This window comes from Zalophus californianus, chromosome 6 (assembly GCF_009762305.2).
Source record: "Zalophus californianus isolate mZalCal1 chromosome 6, mZalCal1.pri.v2, whole genome shotgun sequence".
In the NCBI taxonomy this organism is placed as follows: domain Eukaryota; kingdom Metazoa; phylum Chordata; class Mammalia; order Carnivora; family Otariidae; genus Zalophus; species Zalophus californianus.
Window position 1 is genome coordinate 135,898,164 of NC_045600.1, and position 18,731 is coordinate 135,916,894.

The following is an 18,731-nucleotide window of genomic DNA, read 5'->3' on the forward strand; positions in this document are numbered from 1 at the left end:
CTCAGGTCATGATCCTCGAGTCCCAGGATCGAGTCCCACATCGAGCTCCCTGCTCAGCGGGGAGTCTGCTTCTCCCTCTGACCCTCTTCCCTCTCGTGCTCTCTATCTCTCATTCTCTCTCTCTCAAATAAATAAATAAAAATCTTAAAAAAAAAAGAAAGTAAACGGAGAAATGAAATGAAGCCTCCAAATGTTTAAAAAAAAAAAAGACATCTGGGAAGACAAAATAAGAAGGTGGACTATTGGGATCAAATAGGAAATAATGTCACTGGCACAGAACTTTCGATCACCACCCCGCCCCCATCAAAGCAAAAGCATTGTTGGCAGTGTCCCAAGGTGTGCCCTTCCTCAGGTATCTGAAAATGCTTCATCAGAGGGACAGGCTGATTGCCAATGCAAAGATCATATATAACACACACCTTGCACACTGACCCTGCGTGTGTGATGACCTACAAAAGCAGGCTCTTGGGTTCCTTAAGAAAGCCACGATGAATTAGCAGGGAGAAATCTGCTTCTCCTGCAAACATCCTACAATGCTTCATTCCCAAGTTACCCATAAAGCAATCTCACACAGCTGAAGGAACAACAAACTTTTCATTCCACCTCCAAAATAACAGAGGAACAGAAAACTCCCCAGGGGCCCAGAAGAGCAAAACCCATAGCAAGAGGATCCGGTCAAGCCTGGCAAGCAAACTATTTATTTTCATGAGGTTCGGATGGCAACGGAGTCCACAGTGGCAGGGCAAGGCTGAGCCCTGAGAACCTTGTGCCTCTACTCCTAGTGATCAAAATGAATTCCATTTCCTAGGCCTGTCCTCTCCTGGGCCTCCCTCTCCTTTCTGCTGGTCACCTGTTGACTCCTGTTACCCTACCCCTCTGAATTAGCCTTTCTACCGGCCCAGGCTGAAATTGCCAGCCCCCCCGCCCCTCCTCCGCAAAGTGGACTGACTTCCTTCTCTGCCTGCCACTTGCCTATTCTGGGATTCAAGTCAATGTTCTATCTCCTGATGCCAGCCCTGCCTCTTTATATCCACGGGGCCATCAGCCTCTGCTTCTTAACTTTCTAAAGGAGCTTAGGCTACTCATCTGGCTGAAGCCCAGCCTCATTCCTTTCTAAGAGCCTTAGATTGTTGCAAGCTAAAACTAAGCCTGTGCCTTTATAATTCATGGTGTGAAAAGTTCTGTTGCTGTTCGCCGCACGTGACTAATGCACTCTACCGAACAAAACTGGTCTCAGGCTAACAAACTGTTAAACTGAAGGTAGCTGTTGACATACTAACTACCTCCTCAAACACAGACCCGGTTAGGTAGTACATACTTTGCATATGCTCCCAGTACAGACCCACAAATATTTTGTTAATATACATTTGCATCTTGGTAATACATGTACCTATTTTAAGATCTTAACAGTCAAATACTCTCCATAAAGGTGTGATAAACGGACCCCCCCTCCCCCACCAAGACACAGTGATCCCTACCTCAAAACTCCACGGGCCACAAGTACTGTCTGTACTGTAACTACAGAGAAAAGTGCATTTTATAGAACAGAAATCCAAACAGAAAAGAAAATGTGCTTTTGGCTACAGGGTTCACCTGCAGCATAAAAGTCAGGGATACAGAGACAGGGATTTAAAACACTTTCATCTCACAAGGAGCAAAGGAAATGCATTCGATTTTCAGAAGTCCGGTAAGTCTGTCACCCCAGGAACAGAAAGCTGAGCTTGAACAACCCTCTGTCATAACCCCGAAATTGACTTTACCCCCCACTAGAGACCAAACCTGCCCGTAGTTCCCTCTGACAGCAAGCCCCCGAGTCTTTGGAGCCCATTTAGGAAGGGTGCCCTGTCCCAGCAGTCTGGCCCTCATTAACTGTACCCCAAGCCCAGGAAGGAGGGATTACTGGTACATCAGGAAGAGCACGATTCTATCTGTGGATGCAGTTATCCAACAGCCAAAATCTTGTCCAATTCTATCTCTGTCAAACTTACACACTAACACTCAAAGTCTTTGACATTTGATTCCCGTGGCAGGTCAGTCACCAAGTAATGATTTAACACTATACACTCGGGAAAAAAAAAAAAATCTTCTCCTGTGTAGGCAGGGCTGTACTTGGGTCTGGAAGTGCACTCTCTCTAACTCGAGCTGGGACCACCTGCGCGGGGCAGGACCAAGCGACAAAGTAGGTATTTGACAGTGCTGAGTCATTACAAGCTGTTTCCTCTGATACGTTATGCACCCCTGGGCCGTTTGAGCACTAATATCCCCTTTCAGAAGGCAAATGAAAGAGATGTACATAGTGCAAAATGCAGCAACCCCCTTGTGGGCGAGAGACCACGGTGGGGAATCGAGGTCTAAGCATGGGTAGCAGAACTACACAAACTCGCGGCGGCTCTCCAGGTACTGAGTAACTTTATCCCAGACACCGAAAGATGGCTATTGGGATAGGGAGAGGGAACAGTCCCCCTGCAGCCGTGGCTCGGATCAGGGCCACACTCGGGCGCATTTTACTCTAAGCTGTTAAATCCCCCCGTAATTGGCGCATGGAGAAAGCGCCCGAGAAAATGATGCATAATGGATTTGTTCTCCAGGCGGCTGGAATGGAGAGTAGAGGACGCAGGATGCTAACTGGCTTTTCTTCCCATGTGCAGGTCACCTGAAAACCGCGCTGCCTGCCTCTTCAAGGGGGCTCCTGAAGTCCACCTCTGGCTGCGCTTTCCCGGCGGAGAGGGGAACGGTTTCACGCCCACCTGCCCGCCGCCTCTCCTCCCCGGGCACCCCCGGCCCCCGCCGGCCGCGCGAGCTGCTGCCGGCATCCGCGGTCCCGCCGGCTCCCGGCTCGGTCGGCAGCCCGGGCCGGCAGCTCCCCCGGCGGCCGCCTCTGCACCACTCGCCAACCTCCGCGCCCGGCCGAGGTCATGCCCGCCTGCCCCCGGGCCCGGGCGGCCCCCTCCTCGTGCCTGCCGGCCGCCGGAGCGCCGGGCTGAGGAGGGGGCTCCCGCGGCAGAGTTGGCACGGGGACTCACCAGGTAGGCGCCCACCGTGCCCTGCGCCAGCATCAGGGCGCACTCGGACACCAGGAAGATCTTGATGTTAGAGAAGCAGGACACCTTCTTTTTCTTCTTCTTGTTCCTCTGCGCCTCGTCCCCCTGCAGCTCGCCGCTCCGGCCGCCGCCCGACGAGCCGCCCGGCTTCTTCCCCTGCATCCTTCCCCCGCCGCCGCCGGCGCCGCCGCCGCCGCCGCCGCCGCTTTCCCGCTCGCCCCGGGTGTCGGGGCCGCTGCCGGGCGGGGGTGTGCGCTGCGAGGCTGCGTGCTGTCCCCGCCCCGGGCCCGCGGCGGCCGCCCCCGTCCTGCCGGGGCTGGAGAGGTGGAAGGCACAGCTCCTCGCCGCCGCCGCCACCGCCGCCGCCGCCGCCGCCGCGCGCGCTCGCCCCCTTCCTCCACCTCCTCCTCCTCCGCCCTCCCCGCGCCTCCTCCTCCGGCTCGGGCTGTGCCAATCACAGGGGCTCCTCGCGCCGCCCGCCGCCGCCGCTGCCTCGCCGCCCGCGGACGCCCGCCGCTGCCATCGTCAGCTTCCCCTTGCCCGGCCGGGCCGGCGCTCGCCTCCCCTGCGTCTGCTCCGAGGCCCGGCCGCCCCTCGCCGCCGGTGCGCCCTCGGGGAGGCGCAAGAGGGACCCGCTCGGGGCGCGCGCGGAGGGGTGCGGGGGGGGGCCCCGGAGGAAGGAAGGCAGTGCCCGGCCCCTGGATGGCGCTGCGGGGCGCGGGGCGCCGCCACCGGCGGCGCTGGGCGGTGCTGCGCGAGGAACTGGGGGCGCGGAGGTGGGGTGCGGGGGCGCCCCCGCTGGGCGGGGACCGAGTGCTGCGGGTTCCGGGCGCTAGACGCGAGGAGGGGAGGGCCGGTTTCTAGGAAGAGAGAGAAGACCGAGTATCCAGGAAGGGGTGGGCGCGCTCTCGTCTCCTCCGCCCGGCTATTTCTGGGGACAGATGTTGCGCCCCGGGGCTTGGGGAAGTGCCAGAGGTCAGAGCTGCTTGAGGCTTCCCGAGCCCGCCGGCCCCTGCTACTGCTCCCCCGGGCCCCTGGGCGTGCGTAAACGGCTCCCGACCGCGAGGAAAGAAAGCAGCTGAACACCCCAAGGGGGAAGTTCGATTATCCCGTCGGGAACCGCACAGACTATCGGTCGCCCCCCAGCCACACGGTCTAGGTAGCTGCACGGTCTCAGCGACCCCAGCAGAGGGCCTTGTCCAGCCCTCCATCTGCCTGGAGCTTGTCCTCAGGAATGATGCAGCCAAAGCTAAAGCCGGCGGGAAGCGATTAGCCACAGGCCTGCCTCGGTCCCCAGCCCTCCCCTCATTCTGTGGCCCGGGCCGCTCCCCTGGCCTTGGCCTGAAAGCTCGCGCCCCGTGGCAGCCGCTCGTTATAACCATCACCGGGAGTTTGGGCCACAAGGCACCACCAGTAGGATCTGCTACCTATTGGAAGCTCAGAAAAACTGGGAAGGACTGGATCAGTACCAGGAAGCACTCAGCAGCTTATGCCGGGGCCGTTGGGGGGGCTCAACCAATTATTTATAAAGCCTTTTTACTTAATAATGTCGGAGAAAATGTGCCATTCTCCTAGGCTCCCGTGTACAAATGCAGGCTTAAATTTGAAACTGAATAGCAATTAACACTTCCATAATGTTTACTTCCTCCCAAAGAACTTGAATGAGAATGGATGGTGTAATGTGGGGGTGTTGTCTTGCCATACCATTTAAATATAAACTGCTTCATCCTGTGGTTCCAGACATGATCTCACCTAGACTTGGTGTCCCTTTCAGATGCTTCCCCTCTTGTCTGTCTGCTATCGAACTGGTTCCCCCCAACACAGGTCTTTTACCATTTTCCCGGATTCCTGTCACCAGGGGCTGCACCATTCCCCGAGACTCTGTCACCTTATTGCAGCTCCTCCCCCACTCCCTGCACCCTCCCCTCACAGCTGACAATTTCTACTGAGTCGGCCTCTGGCCTGCTTCTGGGCCCACTCCAACACTCTGGCTTCAGGGGAGTACCTCCATTCTTCTTCCTGAGAAGACCCTTGATGAGCTAGCTCCCTTCCTGCCTCTGTGACTTGGCCCTGCAAAGCTGAGATGTTTACTTGTCCCTGAAGCTGTTGAAATAGCATGCTGAGTGCGTTATAGTCCTTAAGTGTTGTTTACATTCTTTGTAATCACAAGAGCTAATGTTTCTCCGGTGCTTCCTCTGGCCAGGTCCCCGTTCTAAGTGCTTTTACCTGCATTTACCATTTACACCTCACAACCATCGTCTAAACTAGATACTATTATTAGCCCATTTTACAGATAAGAAAACAGAGGCCCAGGAAGGTTAACATTACCAATGTCACATATCCAGTCAATGGCAGGGCCAGCCTCAGAAACCAGTCCAGGTTCTTAATGACTCCCTGTCTCTTGGGGACAGCGGAACTCATGGGTTTCTACTTTCTAAATGGAGATTCAGAGATATATAGTGACTAGCCCAGTGTCACACAGATCAAAAGGGACAGGACTTGAATCCAAGTCCAACTCTCTTTGCTCTATGCCACATTGCCCTGCGTATAGTCCAAGAAGGACACAGGCTTTTTTCAGCTTGGGGCATTTATTTTATAAAAACTTAACTGTCTTTGGAGACATCAAACACTTCTGCTGCTAATCCAGAGAATTCTGGATTAGGGTTGTAGCTTCTTCATATAATTAACAGTAAGCAGCCATGAAAATAATCCTGTGCCTGAAGCCTGAAAGAGTAATCAAAGTCAGCCTGAAGGAACTCAGGTGTCAGCCTCACAACCATCAGAAAGAAGAATTTAACACATTCAATCTCCTTCCCTCCTTGCTTGTCCTTTATTTACCTATAGATCGGGGCTCTGGGGTTGATGAGGTGGGTTTATGAGCAGCAGGTGCTTCTGCTTGGCTTCTCTCCTATGCAGAGAAAGCGGCAGAGAACAGGGACCACCCTCATATCTGCATGGCACGTGACTGCCGATTAAGTATCTTAATGCTCTGTATCATTCAAATCTCCCAACAGGGAGAGCTGTTCTTATTAGTCCCATTTCACTCATGAGTAAAAGCAGCATTTTCCACCCCAAGTTGGGAGGAACGCCCAGGAGGAAGAGGGAGATCAAGAGGGGATTTAGCCCCGCCATGATCTGTGGTTTCCCCTCCAACTAGCCTCTGAAATGAACCATTGACCGTCATGTGGCAAACAAGGCAAATGGAGCTCAGAACCCATCCCACGCTTCAACTGGGCAACCTTAAATGTTGCCTTGGAGAAATGCCACAGCCACCACTTACAGCGTGGACCCTTCTCCGTCATCTGTCCCCCTAGTGGTGGATGGTGAATTTAGGAAAGGAAGGCATTATAAAGGCCCAGAGGACCCTCGTGATTATTGTTGCCTCGCTACTCCTTTTCTGGGCTAGGTTCTAAATTGGACTTTCCTAAATTAGCTGAAAATATTGCTAGCTGGGGCTGGGGATGCATGACTCCTCTCTTTGTTGGTGACTAGAGGTATGACAAACATTGAGAAGCCATGTCATCTGGAAATGTGATGTGGGGAAGCATGAAGATCGGGTGACGTGGGAAGATAGACTGGCTTTTGATTCTGAAAACTGTACATAAATGCTTGGTGATTAGGATTTGGAGAGCTTTTCTCCCCCACTTTGGAAAGGACCATCAATTCGTTTATGTGGGAGAGAAGTGGGTTAACTTCATGGCCATGGAAAAAAAAAGTGACAATATCTTTCACTGTTACTGGGCTGTGGCAAGATTTCACAGCAAGCAGCCTCAATGTAATTCAACACAATGAGAAACTGTTGTTCAAGTAATTCACATGAACCATCCTTTGCCAGCTTCAATTTTGTTCACAGGCAAGTACAAAGTTGAAAAATAAATGCAAAGAATGATTTCTGATTGTCACTGGGATGGAAAATAGATGCTTAGATTCTCACCCTATGGATGGATTTTTTTTTTTCTTTTTCTGAAAATACAGCAATCATGTATTGTGTCCAACCAAGGATAGAATTGGGGCTAGGCCAACTTCTTTGGCTTCAAACTAATATTTGGGCTGAGTTGAAGCTTATTTTCTCTCTCTCTCTCGGAGTTTTTCTCTCCCCACCCCCACTTTACAATTAGCCTGATCCATATGCCTTTCTACCCATAGCCTCTGTTTGCTACCAACTATATTCATAGTTCTACATTTTAAATTACATTTCTTAATTTGAATATATCCTAAAGCTCAGCAAAGAAGTGAAAAGGATAAACATCAGTGTAGATGCGGTTTTAAGAATGTGCATCCAGAATCCAAGGGAAATGGAAGGGGAAAAAAAAGAAGAAGAACGTTCAGGGAAATTGGAGAACAGATAGGAGAAAACTCAGGATTTAAAAATGTGTTTTATTTATGCAAAATGAGCCTTGAGATGAAAGAAGCGACACAAATGATAAACATTTACCAATAGTAGTGTATTTAGGGAGCTCAACCTTGGCTGCCTTCGATTGATATGTGGGTAAATAGAATGTGTTTACCCAAATAGACTGTTAGTTTCTTAAGAGCAGAGTGTTTTCCTTTAAAAATAAAGGAGCCTTTGTCCTGCTGAGAATCTAACAGGCCTCCTGCCAAGAGGCTTAATACTTATGATTAGGACAGGAAAATGACCCAGAGGGGGTCAAGGTTTATAGAAAACTTCCTTCCAGGTATGCTCCCCAGGGACCTGCTTCTCCATCCCTGTGGCTCCTTCTTATAGCGGGACTTGTCCTGGAGTGCCTCTCACCGACACAATGCCTTTTCTCTCTCAAGGGCAAGTGTCCCAGATTTGCTCCCAGTCTCAAAAATGCACACACACCCTTGTGTTTTAAGGATGGCTACTGATGACTAAATGTGAGCCAGTGAAATGAGCCAGCCCTGGAAATGTTCAGAAGGCCCAACAGCCTCTCTGCCAAAGAGGTGTGGGGTTTCAAGGCTGATAGCATGCCAAGAGTCTCATGGGTCCCAAGCCCGGCAGAAAGTGACCACAGCTGCCTGCTCCCCGAGGGGTGGTGGGCTCCGGCCCTGGGTACCCCAGGCGGTCATGGCACACGGCAGCCCATGAGCCCTCTTGCTGTTGGAACAAAGGGCATGTGAGAAGACCAGGAAAGAAAACCCCAAGGTACAGGATGCCACTAAAACCTAAATCAAGAGTATGAGTAATAGAGAAAGCATCCACAGATGAAGGAGTGGAACACCCCTGCTCAGATGAGGGTCCTCCTCCACGCCCAGCTTCCACCCTCCAAACCCTGTCCAACTCTCCCTCTGTGGAAGGGTGAAGAGAGCAACAAAATGAAGAAGGCCATCCTACCTCCAACTGCCAGTTCTGGGCTGAGTTGCAGCCCCTCCAAATTCATATGGTGAAGCTCTAACCCCCAGTACCTCAAAATGTGACTGAATTTGGAGGTAGGTCATTTAAAGAGGAGATTAAGGTCAAAGGAGATCTTTAGGGGGACCTTCATCCAAGAAGACTGGTGTCCTTACAGAAAGAGGAGATTAGGACACAGAAAGTCAGACAGAAGGGAGACCATGAGAGGATCCAGGGAGAAGAGAGAGAGTGCAAGTCAAGGGGAGCAGCCTCAGAAGGCACCAAACCTGCTGACACCTTGATCTCAGAATTCTAGCCACCAGAACTGTGAGAAAACAAATGTTTGTTGTTTAAGCCACCCAGTCTGTGATACTTTGTTACACTACCTTACCCCTCTCCCCAGCCCTTCACACACATACACACACTCCATGCTCTGGTCATAATTAACTGCAGTCCTTTGAGCTCACCATGCTTTCTCCTTCTTAAAACGTTTGCACCTGCTATTCCCTCTGCCTGGAATGCCTTTCCCTCCCCCTTTCTTCAGCTGGCTCACACCTACCAGTACCTTAAGATCCAGCTAGAATGTCACCTCCTCCAGGTAGCCTTTAAAGAATACCCTCTTGCTCATGCCTTCCCAGCTCCCCCACTGCCTCCCTACCACCTACATCCCCTTACCATCTATGTCCTCCTCTGCCCTAGCGTTTGTCCTGTTGTAGAGGGTACTCACTGCCCTTCTCCCTGACAAACCTCTGATCAGTGCCTTCTATCTCTATGTTTCTGCCCCTGGAGGAGCCGGGCACAGAGTGTTCACTAACTACTGGGCAGAGAACAAATTAGTGAGGACACAAGAAGTGATCCTTTCCCATGCCCGAGCTGTGGGACAGGACAAAATGGTGGGAGGAGCTCATAAGCACTGGGAGGCAAAGAGACAGGGGGCATGATAGTCACAATAGCTATAAAACCACAACTAGTGAGGCAGGAAGTGAGAGTCTTTCTGGGCTGCCTTCAGGAAGTGAGAGCAACAGTAACTGCCCAGAGCCCCACCACTGAATGTGTGGTCCGTGGACCAGCAACCCTGGTGTCACCTGGGAGCTTGCTAGAAATGCAGACGCTCAGACCTCAGCCCAGATGTTCCGAATCAGGCGATTCATATGCAGGTAATGATTTGAAAAGAATACAACCAGCCTAGGAAGTCATCAAGAGGAGCCCAGAGCTAGGCGACTTCCAGCAGCATTGTAGATTTCTGTGTATTCCCCTTTCCCTTGTGTTTGGGGCTTTAGAAGGGAAGACAAGGAGCAACAATCGGCTTTAAAGAAGATGCTGGTTATTTTCCTTCTCCTGGAACCCTCACACCATGGGGTCCCACAGAGCACGGGTCACCTGACAAGGCCAGGGGACCGAGAGAGGCGTCCATTTTGTGTTGTCTGACTGTTGTTTTGGCAACACCTCTGAACCTCAGAATGAAAGCTAGGATGCTGGACTTCAAGATCATGAGGGCTGCCTGAACTTCCCTTTCCCAGCTCACCTTAAAATACCAATGAAAACCCAAAAGGGCTGCCAGGACTTAATTGGGCTGAGACCCCAGATCCTAAATATGGGTTATCCAGTTTCTCAGGGAAATGGCCCTTAACACAGGCTGGATGGGATGACCAAGGAAGAGTGCCTCTTTCCTCCATGGGGAGAAAGGACAAGAGGGCTCTACATGGGGGACCTGGGCTAATTCCCCAATCAGAAAACCTGACAGTCACCTCTTGGCTGTCCAGGGATGCTCAGCTCAGGGCTCGCATCTTGGTAAGTCTATGCAATTGTAAATCCCAGAAAAGCACAATGGGCTCAGTGAAAGGGTGGGTGGTTGCAGAGTATGTCCTGGGATAGAAAGTAATATAGTAATACAGGGAGTGGGTAATATAGTCATATACATTGGGGTGGGGATGGGAAGCCCATGTTTTTGATTATCTAATGCTATGAAACAAGCCACCCCAAAACTTAGTGGTTTAAATGATGTTCATTTATTCATTTTGCTCAAGAATCTGCAGTCTAGGCAGGGCTTGGTGGAGAGAACTGGACTCTACTGGAAGGCTGAGGGCTGGAATCATTGGAGGTCTCACTCATTCACATGCCTGTGTCCTAGGCTAGAAAGGCTCAAGCAGTGGAGGGCTAGAATAGCCATGCCTTCCTGGCATCTCCATTTGTGGTATTTCTTCATGATGTCTCCAAAATGGCAAACTTGAGGAAGCCAGACTTCATACAGGCCCACTCAGGAGTCCTAGTGTCCATACCTCAGAAAGAAAGTGGGACCTTTATGACCTTGCCCTCAGTCATGCAGCATCATTTCTCCTGCATTCTGTTGATAAAGAGAGCTACAAAGCTCCAACCAGACTCAAGGGTAGAGATCACAGAACTCACCTCTCGATGAAAGCAGGTCAGTGCCACATTGTTAGAAGAAACCTGTGGAATGGGGAGCGCCTGGGTGGTTCAGTCAATTAAGTATATGACTCTTGATTTTCACTCAGGTCATGATCTCAGGGTCATGAGATCAAGCCCCGCATCGGGCTCCATGCTCAGCAGAGTCTGCTTGTCCCTCTCCCTCTGCTCCTCCCCTTTTGCACGCTCTCTCTCTCTCAAATAAATACATACATAAATAAAATCTTTAAAAAAGGAGAAGAAGCACCTATGGGATGGGATATATATATTGCTGTGGCCATCTTTGGAAAATACAATCTGCCATATACATTGAAAGCACTGTATTCTTAGACTCAAAGCCCCTCATGCACTCTTTCAGGCCACAAAAAGACTATGAAATATTTCAAACTATTTACTAATTAATTCACCTCCCATTTACAAAGAAATAGTTAGGGAAGCAAGAGAAATTCCTGCCATGATCGAGGAGTACCCATTGCTAGCTCAGCACTGGAAGTCAGGGAGGGTATGCACCATAACTTGCTCTCTAATTTAATATTTAAAAGGAAGATTCTAGCAGATCCAGAGTACAACCATCTTGGATAGACATCTCTTTGTTTAAGAAGGAATGAGTGTGCCTGTTTTGAGAGGTGGATAAAGATACATTGAATCTATGAAAAATATTCTGTAACATAAAACAAGGTCCCTAGACCAGTGAGGCAAAGAAAAAGCATGCTTGTTTAAAAAAAAAAGGAAAACTTGACTAGATAAGACAAAAAAATTTAATCCTGCTGTTTTGTGTTCTTAATAAATACTAAACAGATATACTTTCTGAAATGATAAATAAAGTGTTAGATGAAAAAGATGATGCTTGAGATTCTAACTGAATTAGAAGAGGAAGCTGGCAGATAAGACTAGGACTCAGGTAAGCCACAAATAAAATTGTGCAGCTGAAATCTGATTTGGAGGCAGTAAAGATAAGAATCAAAATTGCAGGAAACCAAATAAATGATATAGAGAGCAAGCTAGGTAAGTTTTCTATCAATGTAGAGAAGAGAAACAAAGATAAAAATAATTAGAGAAAAGATGGGTGACTTGGTAGATCACAAATAAAGACTTACTACATGGATAAGAAAGACCCCCCCACCAGAAAGTTATAAACAGAACAAACAATGTTGCTGCAATATTAAAGACCAAGAATGGAAGAAAACTTTTCAAACTGAAAAAAAAAAAAAAATTGAATGCACAATTTAAAATAGCTCACCATTCCAGACAAAATTAATGAAGAAAGATTCACAGTTAGTTATAACCTAGAAAATTTGTTTAAATATAAAGGATTTTTAAAAATTCTGCCAACATCCAGACAAAACATTAAAGTTACTTATCATCAAATGAAAACAGGCTAAATCAACTGTGTATCACAAAACTAGATGCCAGATGATAATGGAACAAAGTCTAAATGGTGCTGAGAGAAAATGCTTATGACTCAAGCTGAAACGTTGCTAATTTGCAAAGAAAACAAAAAAGACATTCTTAGATATTCTAATCAAGAGCTCAAAAAAGATACCACCCCTGCACTTTTCTTGAAAAACTTATGTAGAGATACATTCACATGGAACAACATAATAATTAAAGACAAAAACTCGAGAAGAGCAGAAGTGGGTTCAAAAACATTGTGACAGTCCCAGCTAAACATGCCGAATTAAGTAAAAAAAAAAAAAAAAGTTGTAAATAAAATAGCAGCACAAATGGAAAGTTTTTGCCATTGTTTCTTGAAATAGAATAACTAAAAATAAGACCACTAACAAATTGGTCCTTAATTCCAAATGATATTGACAAAAATGGGGGAAAAGAGTATGTGGGGAAGAGAAGAGCACTCCATTCCTCATCTTATGGAAGGAATCAAAAGTTATCATAGTGCTCATGAACTTGATGGAGAATCTGTGTATTTGAGTGTGATTTTGAAAAACCTAATTAAAATAATTCAAAAGAATATATGCTTGTAAATATTGGGAAAATGAAAACCAAGAACAATTACAATGTTGGGAAGAAAACAGTATAATACAATAGTCAAAATCATGGGCTTTTGAGTTAGGGAAATTTGTTTTTTGAAAGTAGTTCTGGCACTTACTCACTTTGGTCTGGAAAATTCAGAGCCTCTTTTCCTGTCTGTAAAAGTATAATAACACGGGGGCTGCAAGGATGAAAGGAATCTTTATCGAAAGAACTTAGTCCAATGTCAATAAACAAGTTGTTGTTGTAAATTGTTGTTGCCAATCCCTATTATTTCTTTCAGTATCATTGACAGTAAAAGGTTGAAAACATGTGGGTCTCTCCGAGGGCCTCCCCAAGCTTGCCCAGGAGGCTCTCCTGGCTCTCTTTTCTGAACCAACTCCTCAATTGTGTCTGATCTTTGAAAATTCTTTGATATGGATCCTGTTCTAGATTTCTGACCAATTCCACAGGCTCGACATTTAGAATGTTCCTCTTTTTGTAAGAGGGACTTGGTCATGACCAAGTGTGAGTTTTCCTTGTTTTCATGCCTGCAGCTGTTTCTCATGTCAGTGTTCAGACTCTGTTCCCCTGAACTCCACCTGAGTAAACCCCCAAAGATCCCAAATAATTATCCAGAATGAGGGGATGAGACAGTTATAATAATAAATGTAAATGATTTAACATCCTACAATAAAATATTAAAACTTCAGTATTGAGCTAAGAAAATCCAACCATGACCTACTCACAAGAAATATATCCAAAATAAAATGATACAAATAGACTAAAAAATTAAAAATGAATAAAGGTTTACCAGAAAAATATAAATGAGAAAAAATAAAGATATTAATATTAAATTCATAAAGACTGAATACATGAATCAGTGTGCCTAAAAATGTGCAGTTTTCAATATAGATATAAAAAGCATATATATTCTATACCTCACATACATAAGGCAAAGATGTACAAGAAGAAATGGACAGAAACACAATTATTTTATGCAAGCCCCTTATAGAATTACTATACTTGAAAAAACAAGTAGACAAAATAGATACATTTCAAAGCATTTGTACTATACCTAATTAACATGTATTTAAAACAAGGAAAACAGAAGAAAAGATTTTCTAAAGATAAGCATAGAAAAAATGAATGAATTATTAAAAATAGAAACAGTAAAGTTGATGCACAAATTCAAGAACTGATTTTTTAACACGATTCAAGGATATATGAGAAGTAGAGGGAAAAAAACAAAATTCAAAAGTAAAAAAGAAATGTAAAAATAAGAACAGAGGAAAATTTTAACAAATCATAAAGTATTATTCAAAAACAGTGTTAGTAAATTTGGAAAACTGAATTAAATAGATATTATAATGGCAAACTTGACTTGACCCTAAGATAATTACCTCTAAAGATATTCCATTGCATTAAAATTTCACCAGTGATAACTTCCAGATTTTCACAAAGATAACCCCATGTAATATGACTTTCCCAGATATAAAAACAAAAGCTGAAAATATAAAGATTCACTATGCAAAGTTAGCCTAACACTAATATAAAACTAACAAAGATAGCCTAACAAAAGAGCAAAAAAATACTACTACAATTTTGCAAAACATGTTATGTATTTCGATGCTATGAAAACCAAAAGATAAGCCAATATTATCTGGCTTATATGATGTAGTGATTCTACAGTTCATACAAATGAATAACAAGTAAAAAAAAAAAAAAGAACATATTGAAATAGGAAAACTGGGGCAGTTATATTAAGGAGGCATGTCCTACCAGGTATTAAAATATATCACAAGCAACATCCAACAGAGTATGGTATGAGCTCAAGAACTGGCAGACAGATTGATAGAATCAAGCAATCAGCCCTGAAATAGACTCTAGTATATATCCCAGCTTAATAAAGTAAGCACAACAAAAAATGAGAAAGGAACAGGTTATTCATCAAATGGTTGAGAAAATTGATTAACTCAAATTATAGCTTTGCTGGTGCAGTAGCCCCAAGCAAAAACAATAAAAACAAATGGATGAAAGAACCACACATAGACAAAAGTATAAGTGAATAATTATCAGATATTTGGAGAGAGAAAGACATTCTATGTATAAGAGCAACAGGAGTAATTACAAAGGAAAAGCTAGATAGACTTTACAATTACACAATTAGAACTCCCCTATGTCAAGAAACATCGCTCGCAACAATAAACTCAGATATTGGGAAAAGTAGTTTAGCAACAGAGCGGAAGGGTAATATCATCAAAACATAAAGAGCCTTACAAATCGTTAAGTAAAACCCTAATACTCAGAAAGAAATGTGGGCAGAGGGTCCACACAGAAAATTTAAAGAAATACAAAAATCCAATGAACATGTAAAAATAGTCACACTCACAACTAATCAAACAAATACTAATTAAAACAAATACAAGACACATTTTATTCACCCTCCAACATGGCAAAACATTTTTCAAAGAAAATTTTCTGTGCTGGCCGAAGTTTGATGGAAAGGCTCGTTAATGAAGTGCTGGCAAAGGTGTGGATTTCTGCCACTCTGTGGAAAGTGATTTGGTGATGCCTATTAAGGTACTCAAATTGTTCACTTCCATTGGCTTGATAATTCCCCCAATGAATCTGTCCAAAGAAAATAATCAGAGACACAAGCAAAAATACAAGTACAATGCTTTAGTGTTTGTTGCTTAGTGTTTATTGAATATTTCTGATACTGAAAAATTGGGAAGAACGTATATGTCCATGAATAAAGGACTGGCAAAATTACATTGCATTTTCAAGAAAGGACAGTATTCACCCATTTGTATTTTTATTTTTTTAAGTAGGCTCCATGGCCAACGTGGGGCTTGAACTCATAACTCTGAGATCAAGAGTCACATTCTCTACCAACTAAGCCAGCCAGGCACCCCAAGTATTCACCCATTTTTTAAATGATGTGTTATGAAACATTACACGAAGGGGAAATGCTCTTAATAAACTAATAAGAGGGAAAAAAAGGAAGATTCCAGATTGTATGTGTGGTATGGTCCAATTTTGGTATGTGTCCAAACAGCATGTTTAAGACCATGTGTTCTGCAGTCAATCAGACTACCTAAATTTGAATCACCTGAATTTGAATTGACCATCTGCTAGTTTATGACCATGAATAATTTACTCAACCTTTCTGAGTGTCAATTTACCTATCTTTAAAATGGGAATAAAAATAGGACTCATCCCAGCATGTTGCTGTGAGTATTAGAAGAGTTACGCAGCATCCAGTGCCTGGCACAGAGCCTGGCTCACTCATGGCAAGTTTTATGTTCATCTACATTTCCAAGTTACCATTTAAAAAAATAAATACACATTAGGATTATAACTTTTTAAATTTTATTCATATTAAAAAAATGTATACCCACTCCATCATTTCTGGACCCAAATTGCCTTGTTTAATGGGAAGCCTCCAGCAAACTGACATTTCTCATGAGCTCTGCCCCAACCCCAAGGCATAAAATGAAACCCAGCCTGCTGTCAAATTCAAACTCCATCCTGCTAAGGTAATTTTGAATAAGAGATCAGGTATGTGTCCCTTTGTATTCTCTTACTTTCTATCTCTTATCTCTTTAAGCAAGTGTTCTCCCTTTTCCTGTCCAGAGCCCTCTTCCTATGGGTAAAGGTAAATGGGGCATCTTTGGCACACCTCCCAAGGTAATCGTGGAAGCTAAACCTGTAGTAGCCAGAGCAAACTCTGGTGGAATTCCAGATCTCTTAAACAAAGGGATCAGTAAGTCTTGAGTTACCAAAGAAGATACTCATTAAAAATATAAGAAAACAAGGACTTCTAGAAAGAAATATATTAACGAGGCTAAGACAGGGAACAGGTGCTACTGTTCTTTTAATGTTGTCACTGAGACTATCCAGAGATCACAGCTTTCTTCCTTTGTATTCCTATAGTCAAATATGTTAGATGTCACTGATGGAAAATTGTATGGGGCAGATATAGAACTGGTGGTAGGGAAACATATGGGCAAAGGGAAATACAGTGTCCTCCAAAATTGAATCCCGAACAAAGAAGAGCCTTCGAATATAATGAAGCCATGCCTTTCCTGGAATTGAGGAAAATCAACATGACACCATCCAAACAATTACTCCTCAGGATCAAGAAACACTTAGGTACATTGCCTAGGGGCTGAGAATTCATCTGGGATGAGAGGAAAATCAGGCACAACAATGGTGGAACAAAGACCAAGTGCTCAAGGTCTTTGAATGTCAGTGTGATGTGAAGACAAACATAAAAGCCAGTATCATTGGTAGAACTATGAAAGAAAGAAGGTTCAAGCAGAGGTCATTTATTGCATAATATATTAGAAAGTCTTAGAGGTCAACAAAACCTCCTGCTACAAGGTGAGTAAAGTACAGAAACTTAATTATGTTAATAATATTAGGGAAAAAAAATCAATGTTGGAACACATGATGTTAAAAAGCAATATTATTCCTGCTAGAAGTGTTTCAATAGCAGCATCATTTTGTTCACTGCGTATTCTGACATGAAGTCCTAAATGCCTGGATTTGGAACGGGCATGTCCAGTGTGCACGCATGCGCCCACCCGTGCACAGATACCCATGGATTAGACAGGTCCTGGAATACCCTATCGTTGCCAAAAAGCAGAGATGCTTTCCAAGATGCCAGGAACAGTGCTGAAAGAACAAAAGAGCTAGCTTTGAGGTCTCCCACCAGCCAAGTTGGAATTGGAGCATCAAAATGGGTATAATAATTGCAGTTAATTGAAATATGTTGAGTTTGTGAAAGGCCATAATTTCATAATGACATTAAGAGAAAAGTTCATATAAAGTACAAAGTACACTAAAGGTAATTAGGATGAGCAGAGAAGTTGGCTATAAAGGGATTTGTTTAATTTTTTAATTAATTTTAATGAGAGGAGGTTAACATAAATTGGTATTCTATTTCTTCTATTAAGGGTTTGATTTTAAAAAGCATAGACATGAAACTGATGTCTATCTGAGTAAGTAGAGGAGGAAAAATATAGGAAACTGAGTTAGCCAAATCGCCCCGGGAAAATATACAGAACCAAGAACAAGAGGGACTTAACTGGCACCAGCGCTCATACAAAATGAGCAGAGAGGAGGCTCGAAACTCTGTTCCAAGATGATGAATAGGCCAAATACCTTAAAAAAAAAAAAAAAAAGAGTGCTCATTGCATAACCTTGTTCTCCCACTCCTGGGAGATGAAACCATGACTTATAATGAGACACCATTATGGCATCTATACATTTTAAATGATGCCAATAAAACTAAGGTATCACAATGACCCGGTCATCACAATGACGGGACAATGGGCTATGTCATGCTGGCCAGGAAAGACTTCAATATTTCATGGGGAAGTTCCAAGCTACTAAAAGCAAAAATCCGGGGTGCCTGGGTGGCTCAGTCATTAAGCGTCTGCCTTCGGCTCAGGTCGGGATCCCAGGGTCCTGGGATCAAGCCCCGCGTCGGGCTCCCTGCTCCTTGGGAGCCTGCTTCTCCTTCTCCCTCTGCCTCTCTCTCTCTCTGTCTGTCTCTCATGAATAAATAAATTTAAAAAATCTAAAAAATAAAATAAAATAAAAATAAATAAATTAAAGCAAAAATCCATGGGAAAAGCGTGGACCTACATTTTTTCTTAATTGATGTAGAAAGAAAAGATTATCTTAAAGTTTCAGCCTGAAGTCCTGGCTTGGGTGTGAATAGCTTTGGGAGAAATAACCTGCCTTTGTGCCGTAACCAGGAATCAGCTGATGAACCAGATCCTGTAAGCTTGGCTATCTGAATTGATATTCTTCTTCTCTCTCATCTGGGTAAAAATACTATGCCCTTGGGAAGGTTTGTAATTAAGTACTGTTGTAGTTTTAGGAAGTGTAGAAGTGATATTAAAATAATAAAGAAACGGGGAGGGGAATAAGTTGTTGACATTTTAGAAACTGGTTTAGGAATAAGTAAT

The 18,731-nt window shown here is 44.7% G+C and overlaps 1 protein-coding gene across 2 annotated transcripts in view; it reads right to left on the minus strand.

Annotated features, from left to right (window-relative positions):
• SLCO3A1 (solute carrier organic anion transporter family member 3A1) overlaps positions 1 to 3,203 on the minus strand; it is a 320,044-nt gene extending 316,841 nt beyond the window's left edge. For both annotated transcript variants that reach the window (XM_027571943.1, XM_027571942.2), the window contains exon 1: positions 3,024 to 3,203. In XM_027571943.1, coding sequence (XP_027427744.1) covers positions 3,024 to 3,203 — 180 coding nt within the window. The remainder of the gene's footprint in view (positions 1 to 3,023) is intronic.
• Positions 3,204 to 18,731: the final 15,528 nt, after the last annotated feature.